This window comes from Aptenodytes patagonicus, chromosome 7 (assembly GCF_965638725.1).
Source record: "Aptenodytes patagonicus chromosome 7, bAptPat1.pri.cur, whole genome shotgun sequence".
Lineage (NCBI taxonomy): Eukaryota > Metazoa > Chordata > Aves > Sphenisciformes > Spheniscidae > Aptenodytes > Aptenodytes patagonicus.
Window position 1 is genome coordinate 65,420,975 of NC_134955.1, and position 15,801 is coordinate 65,436,775.

General features: G+C 38.8%; 1 protein-coding gene across 4 annotated transcripts in view; it reads left to right on the forward strand.

Annotated features, from left to right (window-relative positions):
- The window catches only part of PPP2R5E (protein phosphatase 2 regulatory subunit B'epsilon), a 76,240-nt gene that overhangs the window by 45,361 nt on the left and 15,078 nt on the right, over nucleotides 1-15,801 (forward strand). For all 4 annotated transcript variants that reach the window (XM_076345627.1, XM_076345630.1, XM_076345629.1 and 1 more), the window contains 2 exons: nucleotides 8,645-8,746; nucleotides 10,891-10,983. In XM_076345627.1, the coding sequence (XP_076201742.1) occupies nucleotides 8,645-8,746; nucleotides 10,891-10,983 (195 nt within the window). The remainder of the gene's footprint in view (nucleotides 1-8,644; nucleotides 8,747-10,890; nucleotides 10,984-15,801) is intronic.

The following is a 15,801-nucleotide window of genomic DNA, read 5'->3' on the forward strand; positions in this document are numbered from 1 at the left end:
ACGTCTATATTAGTGTTCTCTGTTCATGACCCAAAAGGAGTTTGGCTTTGCAGATACTAGCATAGAAAAAGGTTGCCTGTAAAATTCCTCAGAAACTCTGAGATTTTTAATTACTTCTAAAATGTGGTGGTGTTATGATGTAAGGGTTTGAAAAACAGTCATTTGTGGTAGCCAGCATAACAGCTCCTGGATATTTTTACTGCCAGTCATCCTAAATTCATGCCATTGAAACCTTAATCCCTGATCGTAATATCACATATATTCATCTTGTTCTCATGAGTGTATGATACGATGTTGTATATAGCTAAATGTGAAATCACTTGGCTATTTGTCAACCTGTGTGCATGTCCACTTATTTAAACCACTCACTTTAGCCTGATATATACAGAAGTGTTTGGCATGTTACTGGTTATTTAAAAAAATGAAATAAAATTGAATTTACTAATGGCCACCAAAGCAAGCTTGCAGTGGCCTCATCACTGTCATCAATATCGTTTGATGGGAAGAGCGGTTGGGATTTGTGTTAATGGCCTGAAGCTGGACAGATTTATTCAGGAGGGTATTGCTCAGTGTACTTCCCCTGCAGTTTGATGTGTTGTTCAGAAAGGCATATGACATTCTTTAGAATTAGGCTAGTCTTAGGAAAAAAGGCCCTTGCCAATTAAACCACACTGTGCTAAGAAGGAAATGCCAGTAATATGACTTTATGAGCCAATAATTGGACACTTAATCTAAAATTTGCTCCTGTCTGAGGAAAATGTGGAGGCTTAAACTAATGATGCTGATTTTGCTGGTAGATTAAGCAATGATAGATAATAACAAACATTTATTTCGTTCAACTGTGGTATCCTAAAGGGTGTATGTAGTAGAGCTTTTTGTGTTTTCTGGGTATTAAGACATAGATTAAGGAAACCTTTCATTTAAAAAATTGGACGGGAAAAATTGACAAGCTGTTAAACTGAGAAATCTGGATGAATCTTTTTGTTGGTGAGCAACATTTCAGCTCTCCTACTTGCTTCTTCAAAAATTGTAAACCCAACCCCTGCTGTGTACCGTGATGTTTATGCAATATCTGTGGATGGTTGCCAGCCCATAAGAGATGGCTGAAACTTTTTTGAGATGTACCTTTTAGAATGGGATAATATTACTTTGTTCTCCTCTCTTTTAAATGCAGAAATGCCTTGGGCTTCCTGTTGTCATCTTTATCTTTTCTGTAATGACGAATCAAGTAAAATAAAACTGTAATCTCTGTAGCCAAAACGAAACATCGTATTCAATGTCTTGTGGCTCAAAGCTGTGTTGAGCAACACAGTGAAAGAAACTTGGTTAAATGAATACCCAAATAAATACCAAAAAATGAATTTGAAAGGTCAGATTCTGATTTTTTTTTTTTTCTTTTTCTTCTTTCTACTGACATAAATCTAGAGGGATTGCATTCTTTTTCTGCAGGTTTGTCTCAACAGATGTGAGGGCAGAGTCTGATCAGGAGTTTGTTTGTGACAGACCTTTTAAACATAAAGAATATCTTGTTAAGCCATGAATTTTTTAGCATGTTAAGGAACCTATTTTTAGGCTGTTTGCTAGCTGTTAGACTTTATAGGCATTATGAATTTCTTTATTTTCTATAGCTTATGACTAAGTATGCCATCCTGCTTGCTAAATGTTAGGGTTTTCCGTGTTAAAATGTTCTTGGATAGAGATTTTTATGCAAATGTACCTATATTCAGTCTTACCTTTTTGGTTTAGCAAAAACCCTGTGCATATGTTCCTGTTGGTTCTTGTATTAGGTTTAAAAATATAACACTGAACGTCATTTTGAGTTTAAGGGAAATAAATCATGTACTCTTACAAGAATTGACAAATAATGTCTCTTTTCCAATGTGAATTTTATATAACTTCAGGAATTCTGTAAAATATTAGGAATTAATCTTAACTTGAATCAGTGTAGGTTCCACAGATTGTTTTGAAACCATCTGAAATGCTGAAAGGAAGATGCAGTGTCCTTTGACCCCCCAAAATGGACTTTGATTAAAAATTGTCATGTAGGTGCAGCCATGATGGAACAAGCATGCTATCGAAGTTTAAGAAGAAATAGATAAAAATCACATTGTATTTTAAATTCTGTTCTTGTTTCTTTAATGTGAGGGTTATCAATTCTGTAGAAGCAAGGAAAAAAATCTGACTGGTTTATTTTATGCGTTATTTCCAAATTCCTCTGTTAGATGCTTTTTATTATTCACATTCTTTATACACCTAGTTTGTACAAAACCCACAATGCTTATTAAAAGAAGAGGCTCTGATGTTCTGTACTCCTCTCAAAAAATCAGTTGGAGGCAGCTCCTCTTGCAGTAGTTGTCCCTAATAATTTTTCCCGACAGTATGTAATTACATTTACCCGTATCCATTATTCCTCCTGTTGGTTACATAGGCCTTTCATTCGTCAGACTTTATCTGCATAATAGTACAGTGACTAGGTCTACAGCAAAGAAATAAACGGGAAAAACATTTTTGTTCCAACAGTTACTTGTGTCGACTGCTGCTTTTTTATTTTTTTAAAAAAAAAAAAAAAAGGAGGGTACACCCCCACCGCCGTTTTGGCTGTGTCGTCTTCTTAAATACTTTTCAAGCATTGTGTCTGTAGATAAGCACAACGTGAATCTTCTGGGAGATTGTTTTCTTGCATTTTGAAGTTTTTGTTGTGTTCTTCAGTTTGGAGTCCGAGACAGTATGGGTTTTGTAATGCTGTCTAGAGTTCAAGTTTATGTATTGGCAGGCTTTCACTTGATCTGATGCCTACTCTAGAGATGAGGGGCTCTTTCTGCTGGTACTGTGGGCTTTAATTTGGCCAAGATATTTGAGTTACTGCTATGATTTTTTAGATTGCATTGTATACTGGACACAGTATACAATGGGGGCACACATTAAACAAATAACTGTTCCACTGGATCATCTCAAAATGTAGTTACATGGAGATAGTGATGAAGGAGGTTATTACTGGTAGGGTACCCTGTTATGGTTCAGATCTAGGTGACCTAGAGTGGAATTTCAGAGCTCCAGTTTCCAGCAGTGAGAAGGTGCACCCGGGAGTGCTGTCTGGGGATGGGTCTGTGCTAGCACTTCTGACTCAGAGGTGAGTGTGCTCTTGAAGTGGGTCTGCCATTTGTTCTCACTGTACTTTGATGCTTGTCATAGAGACGTTTTTAGGGTTTGTGAATTTGATTCCTTTTGGATAAAATGTCTACTCCAGGAGTGTACCTAATGCTCTTCTACTTGCTGATGGGCTTCAATGCAAGAGGTCACTAGAAAGAAACTCCTCCCTCCAAACATACATAGTGTGGACATTGCACCTGAGCACTAGCTCTTTTGTTCTACAAACTTGCTCCTATTGCACTTCTCTGCCAACAGAAGCATATGGCCTAAGGATCTCAATTTTACCGCTTGCTCATCTGTATGGGTGGAAGCTGCTACCACCGCTGAAGTGGGTGATGGTAAGCTAACAAGTTTAGGAGTCCTGATCTAGAGCTAAATTCTTGCAGGTTATTGATTGAATTTTTAAAAGATTTAAAGGTCAAGAAAAGATGAGAAGAACTGTTTCCCCCCTGCCCTATGATCTGGATTGTTGACTGCGTTTGCAGTCCAACGTAGTTCATTTTAATGTAGCCAAGTCAAAAGTAATGCTGCTGGGCAAAAAGAAGGCATATAATATTAAGCCCTGAAAGACTGTGTTCATGCAAGCAGTGCTGCAGAAAAGGATCTGAGCATTGTATCTTCACTATCTTAATATGAGTTTCTGATGCAGTGCACTGTTCAAAGAAGTGGATGTTGATAAATTCAAATGACAACATGCAGAAAAAAAGAGGGAGATTGTCTGGCTTTTTAAACGTACGCCAGTACACTTGTGCACAGGTGGGAGCTCAAAGGGAGGAAGCAAAAGTAATCACAGGATTAAAACCAAACAAACCAACCAACAACTGGCTGGGTTCAGAAGCTCTATCTTTCCATTTAGCAGCACAGAGGTTGAGAGGTGTCATGTCTATATAAAAATACCTATATATGAACAGATACATACTGCATATGCAGATATATATACACAGATGTTGAAGAGATCTGGTGGTTTAATGAGAAACAATGGGGAATTGGGCAGGTTCAACCTTGAAATCCTCCAAAGCAGCGCTGTAGTTAAATTAGTAGTAAAACTTTAGGAGAAGAGAGCTGGTGGAATCATTTATAATCTTTAAAGATAAAATTAGATATTTCTTTTTGTAAGACGTACTTTAGTCAGACTTCTGGGAACAATTAATTGGGTTATATAGAGAGATTACAGCTGAGTGACTGCAGTAGTCACTTCAGGCTCTAAAACATGTAAATCCATAAACAATATTAAAAAAAACACATATGCAGATATATTTCAGGGCAAGTTTAGTGTCTGTTCCGGGGCCATTGTTGTCTCCCAGTTAGCATGGCTTCAGGTTATGGCTTAATTACATCTTATTGTTCCTGTATGTTGTTAATATGCACAGTAGTTTAAACATTGTGTATGCAGAGATACTCGGTTTCAATTTCATATATACATGGGGTTTATTTGGATGGTTCCACATACTGGTAATAGAAGAACAGGTGTTCCCTCTGAGCTAATCGGGTATTCATTTATCCTGTTTTTATATAGCTAATGTATTAAGCTTCCCTGCGTGTATGTTTGTTTTCATTTCAGGGTCCATTCAGGAAAACTATTACTGATAAAAATCTTTGTTTCAAACAGCACAGAGTAGGAGCGCTGAGCTGAAATTGAATTTGTGAAGTGTTTCTGTTACAGCGTCGTCATTTTTATAGCACTCCAGTGAGGGACAAAGAGAGGACTTCTCAAAACATTTATTCTTGACTTCAGACTTAAGCCTCTTAGTACTTTCTTTTCTAAAAGTTATTTCAAATATAAATGTGGTGATAAAATCAGAGCTTTCTTGAAGCTTGTTACTTTTAAGTGTGTATTCATAGTTTCATAGTTCTGGATTGCCAGGTACCAGTCGTCAGATCTGTTCAGAACTTGCAGCTCATTCTTTGTGGGGGTATCAAAGCAGCCTTCCCTATCTTCTTGTTTGTTTTTAATGAATTGACATTGACTTGTAATTGCCTGCAAAACTTTTTGTCTTGCTTCTAGTCGGAGTTGTGCCTGACTGACACACTGACATGGAGAGCTTAGAGGTGCCTGGGCATCTCCAATTTAAAAATCTATCATTTCGGCATTTCCAACTTGATCTTGGAAATTTTAGATTCAGTGCTGATGGGTAGATTTTACTGATTTGTTAAATTGGTTTCTGGCGCTTAGGTGTTCAAATTCTGCATAGTGGGGGAGCAGCGATGCACTCTTTTACGCCCAGTTTGGTGTGTGCTTCTGAAAGGGACAGTCATGGAGGACAGCGTGCAGATGTCTTTGAGGACATCATGGGGGAGATCTGTCATGATGCAACTTTCTAGAATATTAGAGTTCTGGTTTGCTTTACAAAAATATCATCTGGGCTTGGAGGCGTTCCTAATCCGGGGAAGACGGAAGTCAGTATTGATCACTAGTCATTTGTGTTGGCTATGGGAGAGGAATCATCAGGGACTGTATACGCAGGCTGGCAGGGATGTCCTTTGGCTTGATGATCCAACAGAGGTCAGAAGAGAAATGATTCAGCTATCCAGCTGAAGGAATTTTGGCAAGCTGCTTGGGCCCAGGGATAAATACTAAATAGCTACTTATGCCTATCTGAGAAAAACTATTCTTTCCAGATTTGATATAGCGTATTCCCATCTTTGTGTGGTGGCTGTCAAAGTCTCTAACGTACAGCTGGGCAGTTCATGCATGGAAGAACTTGTTGCCTTCGGTTCTCCCTTAGAGGCTTATAAACATTAGCCACCCAGAGGCTACTGATTTAGCTAAGCATGCTATAAATTGACACTGCATGTAAATGAGCTATCATGCCGTGTTGTGGTGATTAATGTAACTGTAATGGCACACATTATCTTTTAAAATTACGATAACCTGGGGAGATCATTTAAAGATAACCTGTTCTGTCTGTTCTTCTGAGGAGAATATCTGCATTTTGGCTCCATATAGCTTATATTTACTCCTAATGCAAAAAAAAAACCAACATTAAAGAGAGCAAACTGTATACTAGGACCATATTCAAACTTGCATTGCATTTACTCCTACGTGTTAATTTTCTTATGCAAAAAAACTGCTTTTGAGTTGCCTTGAGACTGGCCTTTTTTTAATAGGTACTCTCCAGAAATCGTACTGGTTTTGTACAAGCTCATGATTCAGGTGTCATGCTGGTACTTAACTAATTGTTGCTGAACCCTTCATACTTCTGTCATGCTGTTAAGGCCCTGGCAGTAACTGCTTGAGGCTTGGTTTGACTTAATTTAAATCTTACAGGAATTTGTCTTTGTTTAGCTTTTCATTCTGAAAGTATGTACTTTTCCTTGCAGGTTTTGCTTGTGCCATAATTCAATATTTGTTCCAGTTTCTAAACACAACAGCTGATGAATACTTATGTTTTCTCTGATCTGTTGGTACAAGTTTCATTAATTTATGTATGGTTAAACTTGCAGAAAAATTTCTTTCTTGTTTCAAATGAAGTTTAAAGCAGAAAAAAAATAGCTGCGGAATGCCTTTGGTTTTGCTAGTTCCCTATTTTGGTCCAAATACTGAGAAAGCTGAGATTTTTGAATGTGAAGCATTAACCAAAAATGCTGCAGTAAGTATTGCAGAATCCCAGATGTTCAGATCCAAGGCGCCAATAGGTACATTTCCCCCTTTTTACTTGGGAATCCTTTGGGCTGTCTACCCTCTTTTGCCCTGTGCTCTAACACACAAACAACTCTGTTCTGCTAATTCTGATCACTTTCCTCCTCTCCCTGCTTTTTCATATCAGGGATAGTAGAAGGAGGAGCTCAGGAATTCTTGGGGAAAGACAAACTGTAACGTGTGTATTCCTGGAATAGTTATTTGACTTCTCTTCATAAGACCAGAAAAGTCTTTTCATGGAGGGGCTCTTGAGAGAAGTGAATGAGTCAGGGGAAGAGGCTGGAGAAGGGAGAAAATCTCCTAATAAATGCTAGTTATCACTTGGCAGGTATGCACACAGGGCAAGTAGAGTTCAGTATGTATCAGCACAGGCTATAACAAGTGCTGTATCTGTTAAGGTTGAAAGCCGTGCGATTTGAAAACATGAGATTTACATATTCAGTGAAGGCTTCTGTGAGAGTATGTTTTACTGTAACTGTAGTGAAATACACCCTCTTGTGGCAAGAAGAAAAAAGTCCAAGCAGAAACCCGTGCGACCTCTTTTTTTTTTTTTTTTCCCCCTATGCTCACTGGTTTGCCTTACTTACTCTGCTTTTGTCTTTCCCTTGTGCTCAGTGAATATTGCCCACTGGTATGCACCACGTGTGCTTTCTTACAGTTTTCTGTTGTTCCATCTTTCTGTTTATGCAGTACCTGAATGTGTTCTGTCTGTCTTGCAAATTCTAAAACTTCACTCTATCTCGATCTGGTTTTATCGGTATTTGGATTGTATTTAAACTCTTGGCTTTAAAGTGCCCTGTCTTAGTAAGTCGCCAACATGTTGAAAATATGCCTTACAGACTAACTTTAAAACATTTACAGGAGTAAAAGGCTGGAAAAATAAATAAGGATGTTGAAGAACATACCAGTTTTCTTTCTTAAATAGCTTAGTTTGTCTGAACTGCTGTGAAGGGGTCACGTATAGATGGGATTAGGAGATAACATGCTGCTTTTCCCAGCTGTTTGATTAACCAACTTAGAGATGGGTCAAATGCAGTAGCAGAGTGCAAAGAAGGCACGTCACCTTCAAAGTGCAGAAAAGGCCCTACAGCATGTTTGCAGTTTATCAGATTTGCTGCATAATAAGCTGTACACTCCATTCAGCACTATAATTAACCCAGGAAAGCACTCGGTTCAGTCTTTGCTGATAGCATGAACCTCACAAAGCCAAGCAGTCTCAGCAAAATACTTCTAAATAAGATTAAGCAAAGCGAACCAACCATGAAATAAAATGTAGGCTAAGTGACGAGCAAATATTATTTGTTGCTTGCATTTAGTACCAAGTTCTGTACTCGGCATGAGGTGTCCAGGCATATAATGTGTGAATAGCACTGGCAACTGTTAACAAGTGCTGACAGATGAGACCTTAAGTAGATATCATTAATGTTTTCCCTGTGCAAAGGAAAATAACCAAGTGTTGTATGAAAAAACTTGTAAATGCATGTTGATGGCATTTCCCGCAACTCCTAAACGGTCGTGGCTCTCAGCCCGTTGATGCCCAGCAGGATTGGGAATTACATGTTGGTGGGCTCATCTGGAACATGGTGGACAGAAGCGGTGGCAGACTGGGTAATGCTGGGATATCAGTGGAAAGAAGAAACAAAAAGACCTGGAGAAAGGAAAGCCAAGGCTGGTGGCAGGTTTGTAAAGTGACAGGTTCCTTAGACATGTACTTAAAGAACTTTGTCAGACAGCAGGCAAAAATTACTGTGTATGTGATGGAGGACAGATAGAGTAGGTATAGACATAGAGAGTCCTGAAATCTAGTACCTATTTGAAAAAACAGATCTCATTATTCTTTCTTTCACTTTTCAGGTATCTTGCAATATCTTCAGAACTCTCCCACCTAGTGACAGCAATGAATTTGATCCAGAAGAAGATGAGCCCACCTTGGAGGCATCGTGGCCACATTTACAGGTTTTTGATCATTTATCTCAGAAGAAATGCTTATCATTGCTTAATGTGTCTCATAATTTTCTCAGCTTTTTTTTAACCTGTGAATCAGAACTAGCCTGTGAGACACTAACATTTATTAATATTGTTCATTGCTATAACATTGTACCTACAAAGACAGGAGAGTACTTTGTGAAATTTGCAAAATGGTAAAGCTTTCTTTCAAAATTGTATTGATGGTGTCCCTCGTATTCCTGTTTTCCTTCATGGATTTAAAAATTATTTTGCTTTCCAAACTGTTCTCATGCACAATTTTTCAGCAGCTTCAGCCAAGAGCATTGTGGGGATGATACTGCTAGCAGATTTGCTTTACTAAGGGTAGTTAATTTTCATACAAAAGTACACAGGTGTTGGCAGCTGATCAGAAAAATGACTGAGAATCTGTGTCCCTATCGCAGTCTTCCTTCCTCTCCCCGGGTCGAGGTTTGCATTCAGGTGTTGGTAGCAGGGTGCATGCTCACTGCTGTGTATCATCCCTTCCTCTGTACCTCAAGTGGCAACACAAGGTATTTTGAACAAAGAACATAAACTAATTTTGGAGAAAGCATCATTGATGCTAATGCAGTAAATTCCTTTATAGAAAATATAGATGCAGATCCTGCCTGTGTTAGTCAGGACAATGACTTGCACCACGAGTAAATTTAGAAGAATTTTGCCTGAGTAACAGTTTGTGGAGTCTGGGAGTTTCTGTGAGCAAAGGAGCACGACTGATCTCAGCTTGAAATGAGGATTTTATTTGACAGTTGCATGCACAATCCTTGCCTGTGAGCAGTTTGTTTCACTCTTTTGTGCTCTCAAATCTAGAATCTGTTGAAATGTAGGTTTCGTCCATCATTTATATTTAAATTTCACAAAAATAAGAATCTTAAAAGCTTCAAGGCAGCTCTGAACAGCTCTGCCTGCCTGGAAACAGCACAGGCATACATATCTGTTATCTTATGGTCGCTGACACTAGTGCTGTAGTTCTAAAAGTAATTATTTACATGGAAATGATGGAATTCCTTAGCCAGCGAATGATTTACTAGTGTCAGGAAGAAATGCACCAAAGTATTTGTCAGGAGTTGATGGAATTGATTTCCTGATGATTTAATACTAGTTATGTAAGCTGTCACTTTTTCCATGTCATATTTCTAAACCTCTTTCCCCGTTTTTGATTTCCTATTGTTTCCCTTTAGAAGTCAGAGAACACTGACATAAAGCAGCAGCAGCAGTATTGCAGCATATTGGTGTTTGCCTGGAAAAGTTTAAAATTATTTTAAAATGTAATTTTTTAGCTTTCTTTCTCCTTTCAGTATCAATATTCATACTCACTGAAGCCAGGAGGGAAAGAGTTTTCAATGGCTGCCCTTCTTGAAAAGGTTCAGCAAAGAGAATTGCTAGCTGGTAGCTCATCTGATCAGTGACAGGTCAGAGTTGCTGTCGTAATTACGAGGCCACAGCAGTGCCTGTTTCACTTCACTTCCTTTTTGCCTGGTTCTTATACTCTTCTTTTTCTCCACTAAATGAAAAGTCTGTTGCCGTCGCACTGAATAGTTTAAGCGGAGTTGGAATTGCATGAAAGTAAGCAGGTTTTCCCCAGCCCTGAGGCTAACCTTTACAGTAAGTTAGGAACTTCCGAATAAATTCCGGTTTGTATTCTTCTTCTGTGTTTCAAGTTCTAGTAGAACAGTACTCTAAGCAGTTTCTAATTTAATTTAAATATTTCCAACTGTTTCACCAACCCTTTCAGAATTGTAATGTCTGTATTTGATGTGACTTCAGCAGTTCAGAGGGCAGTTTAAATGTGCTTTCCAATTACGCTAGGAAGCTTTACAAGATGATAACAAGCATTATGAGATGGCAGTGCCTGTTCTTGGTGATGAAATGTCTTTGACTGGAGTTAAATAAGCAAAACTAACTTAAAAAGCCCATGCAATTAATTCTAACTCCACAGTAGCGATTTGATAAAGGAGAGAAATCTTTTTCCTCTTTTTAACCTTTTGGTCCGTGGAAAAATAAGTATTTTATTTTCTAGCAAAAGAATTTAGGGAAATACTTAAAACTATAAAGAGTAATCAAGTCATAAACTAAACCATGGTTGTTTTGGTTTGTTTTTTTTTCTTTTTCAGCTTGTATATGAGTTTTTCATACGATTTTTGGAAAGCCAAGAATTTCAGCCCAGCATTGCCAAAAAGTACATAGATCAGAAATTTGTATTGCAGGTAAGCTGATCTGTTTTCTTTAAGGCTTCATTTTGCTTTTGAAAAAGATTTTGGTTTAGAAGTTGAATGTGTAACTTTATTTGCAACAGAAGAAAGCTAAACAAGCATATACAATGAAAGTTTTCAGTCTGTGGAGGTAGGGGAAGTGTGTGTGTGTGTGTGTGTTTATATGTCAGTCTCTGTTGCTGTAGATATATACAATAGTTGGGTTGGCTGCAGTTTTGATACCTTAATCAAAATATTTGCCTTACTGGTTATGAGAGGGAGCTGAAACAGTAACTGTTGAAAAATGAAAGGTTTACTACCAAGTAGTCTAAAAATGCTGCTATCTAGAGAGACTACTTAAACGCCGCTTTTAATGTGTCTTAATATTGTTAAAATATTTCTGTTGGAAGGGGAGAATATTTCTCCCTTCTATCTCTGCTGGAGAGCTGGCAACAGGGGCAGAAGTTCATTAACAAACCTATTCCCAGTTTGAAAGCAGTACTGAAAACAGTGACGCTGTAGTGGTCAGGGAGGAAGTAAATCAAAAGGCCATATAAAGTTCAAGCTCTGTTAAAAGCATGGAAGAAGAAGTAGCACCAATAATCAACAACACTGGCAAAGAATGGTAGCTTTATTTTTGTAGCTTGCTTGCCATCTTATGGCTAAATGGAAGAGATGGCCTGTGTCAGTTCGTCAGCTGGTAGCCAGGTATTTTACACATATTTCATCTTTCTCCTCCTTGCGTACAAGCCAGGCTTCTTGTGTGCTTTGTTATTTCACTTGAAACTACAGTAGTTGGTCTTCTCTATTGAGGAATTTTCATCTGGGCCTTGACAGATGCCAGAACAGAGGTGGCTGAAGGAAGATGTTTTCTGGGATAAGCCAGGGAACTCCACAGATATGACTTTTGTCTTCAGCTTTCGGGAATAGGCTTGTCTTGTGTTTTCTGTTCCCATTGTGAATTTTTGTATAACTGCAAAGTCAGAAAGAACTTTGTGTTTAATGTTGTCTATAGCTTGCTTTTGAAATCAGGGAAATTTAGAAAGATTCTACTTAGTTAGAAAAGGGAGTTTCCTTGCAAGCTGAGGCTTGAATAAAAGCCAGACTAGAAGTGGCAGGAGATACTCAGCATTTCTGAAGACCTTTCTCTCACCCCTTTGTCACGGAGCTTTTATCTTTTAGTGCTCAGGCAATAAAAGTAGTGCTTTTACTGTCCTTGTATGTTATTCATATGAAAAATACCTGAAGAATGTAGTTAAGGGAGTAATTTCCATCCTTAAATTCAAAGAAGGGACTTCATTTTCCTTATTAATATCACAAGACCTTCTTCACCCTACAAAAGCTGAATACTGATTTGAACAAGGGAGTGTTCACCAATCTGATCATCCAGTACCTGGTGGAGATGTAAGAATATGCGTGGGGGGTAATCACTCTTGACAGGTTTTTCCAGACTGATTTTATTTTCTTTAGATATAGCAGGATTGCATTAGAAGGAATGCTTGTGTTCTGCTTCAAAATCTAGAGAAAATAATTCCTAGATGCTCCTGTGATGTGCTGCTGAAGTTGGTCATGACTGGTGGCATCTCACTCATGCCCTTTCAAGGCATTCAAACCTGTTACAATTTGGCACAGGAGAGTGGGTCTAAAACAAGGATTTTTTTTTTTTTTTTAATTATTAATCCTGTTAGTCTTTAATAAATTACTAAATGAAAGAATGGTATACTGAAAGAGGGAAATACGAGATTTTGAAACCTGCGTATCTGAAAATGTACGATATGACAATTAAGAGTTCGAAAGAATTCTAAGAATTCGTAAGTTCTTGCCACATGGTTAGGTGATGCGTTTTTATATATTGCTATGCACAGCACGTCAATTTAAAATTCACATTTTTCTATAAAAAGTTCTGTTGAGCCTTATATATACATGCAAGCAGATATATTTCCGTGTGTGTAAGTGTGTTTAGCCTGTAGGAACTGGGGTGTCCTTCCACTTCTTATTGTTTTTGTTGTGGGTCTAGAGTAACACCTAAAAATCTGTGACTACAGATCACTTACATAGGAAACCAATTTGAGACTTAGGAATATTAAGCATGTTTGGTGTTTCATGACACTGACAACACAAGCGTGACAGTCTTTGAAATCAGCTTTCTCTCTAAATTAATTTGTTTTTTTAAAATGTGAGGAACTTTAATGAAGTGTTTTCTTGGTAGTAAGAATGCCTATATGAAAAGGCATTTCTTTCATTGCCTGGAGCAGGTTGCCCAGAGAGGTGTTGGATGCCCCATCCCTGGAAACATTCCAGATCAGGTTGGACGGGGCTCTGAGCAACCTGATCTAGTTGAAGATGTCCCTGCCCATGGCAGGGGGGTTGGACTAGATGACCTTTAGAGGTCCCTTCCAACCCAAACTATTCTATGATTCTATGATCAAAAACCGATACAGTTTTTTAAATGGGCATTTTTCAATCTTTTTCTTGTTTGCTTGCTTTTTGCTTTTGTTTTTTGAATATAGAAGTGTTTCTGGCTTTCAGCTGTATGTTTTGATAAAATGCTGTACTTAACAGTGTAACTGTTCATTTCTAAAGCCTGCTTATATACAGTCTGAAATGGTTGGCAGTGGTTGCTAAGAGACATACTATTCAAATATATCCACAAGTGTCTGTGTTATGTAGGTTGCTATTTTGGACAATTTATTTCCCTTTTCTATGTATGTTTAGTGTCAGAATAATCATGTTTAATTATGGAAGTCTTGCAGCTTATCTGTAAAAATAAGACTTTATTGTTGAAACCCGATAACAAATTGGACATATCAAAATAATTATCTTTTTTTTTTTTTTTTTTTTTTAATGAGAGACTGAGTCTTAGTTCAGCAGTGTTTCCACAGAGGATCTGTATAGCAGAACTGGAAATATAAATATTTTGCTCTTAAAAGCAATCCAATAAGAAAATTAAAAACATAAGTGTTTCCAGCTGTTTGCTGTCTTTGGGTGAAACTTGCTATTTGGGGAAGAATGAGGTGACTATTTATTTATTTAACTGTAGAATTAATTGAACAAAGCGATGTGTTTATAACCTCTGGAGGGCAGCTGACAAACCTTACTGTTTCCTCATGAAATTCCCACCACAGATTCATACTGCAAGGAAAAGATAGTGGGATCTCATTACAAGCTACAGAAACATCAAAAATAATGAAGGACAATATGTACATCAGTCCTAAACCTGGATGTTAGAAAGCAAAATCTCAGACAGCTTAACAACTTTTAATCATCTTTTTCTGTCTTTTTTTCTTTTTCACCTCCTCAAAGTTGTGTAGCAATTTAACAGAGATCAGGTAGTATACATACACTGGCATATCTACTTATAAAAGGTATTTATAATTTATCTATTTGTGAATCCAAGATATTGGATAATGGATAATTTGGGTGAGGAATTGGTTAGATGGTCGCATCCAGAGGGTAGTGGTCGATGGCTCAGTGTCCAGATGCAGATCAGTGACAAGTGGCGTCCCACAGGGGTCCGTATTGGGACCAGTACTGTTTAATATCTTCATCAATGACACAGGCAGTGGGATCGAGTGCACCCTCAGCAAGTTTGCAGATGACACCAAGTTGAGTGGCGGGGTCGACACACCAGAGGGACAGGATGCCATCCAGAGGGACCTGGACAAGCACAAGAAGTGGGCCCGTGTGAACCTCATGAGGTTCAACAAGGCCAAGTGCAAGGTCCTGCACCTGGGTCAGGGCAACCCCCAGTATCAATAGAGGCTGGGGGATGAAGGGATTGAGAGCAGCCCTGCCGAGAAGGACTTGGGGGTACTGGTGGATGAAAAGCTGGACATGAGCCAGCAATGTGCGCTCGCAGCCCAGAAGGCCAATCGTATCCTGGGCTGCATCAACAGAAGCGTGGCCAGCAGGTCGAGGGAGGGGATTCTGCCCCTCTACTCTGCTCTGGTGAGACCCCACCTGCAGTACTACGTCCAGCTCTGGAGCCCTCAGCATGGGAAAGATATGGACCTGTTGGAGCGGGTCCAGAAGAGGGCCACAAAAATGATCAGGGGGATGGAACACCTCTCCTGTGAAGAAAGGCTGAGAGAGTTGGGGTTGTTCAGCCTAGAGAAGAGAAGGCTTTGGGGAGACCTTATTGCAGCCTATCAGTACTTAAAGGGGGCTTATAAGAAAGATGGTGGCAAACTTTTTAGCAGGGCCTGTTGCGACAGGACAAGGGGGAATGGCTTTAAACTAAAGGGGGGTAGATTTAGACTAGACACAAGGAAGAAATTTTTTATGCTGAGGGTGGTGAGGCACTGGCCCAGGTTGCCCAGAGAGGTGGTGGATGCCCCATCCCTGGAAACATTCCAGGTCAGGTTGGCCGGGGCTCTGAGCAACCTGATCTAGTTGAAGCTGTCCCTGCCCACGGCAGGGGGGTTGGACTAGATGACCTTTAAAGGTCCCTTCCAACCCAAACCATTCTATGATTCTATGATAATTTTGTTCTCTACCATTCCTGTAATAATTTTCTGACAGCATCTTACACATTTGTAAGACCTCTTTGGCAAACTGTCTTCGTTTCTCTTGCAAGACAGGTACTGGTTGACAGTTACTTTCTTTTTCATGCAAGAGGGATACTGGTTGCTTATGACTGCTACCTCAAACTTCCCTGTTTTCTGTGCATTTGGGGGTTGGGGGTGGGTGTTTTTTTGTTTTTTATTGTTGTTTTGTTTTTGTTTGTTTCTTTGGTTTGTTTTGTTTCGTTATTAAATAAAGTTTACCTTCAAACTTATTCCAAATGTCCACCAGAATAGCCAACGTTGTAGTGTCAAAAAAGATAAAGAAGGG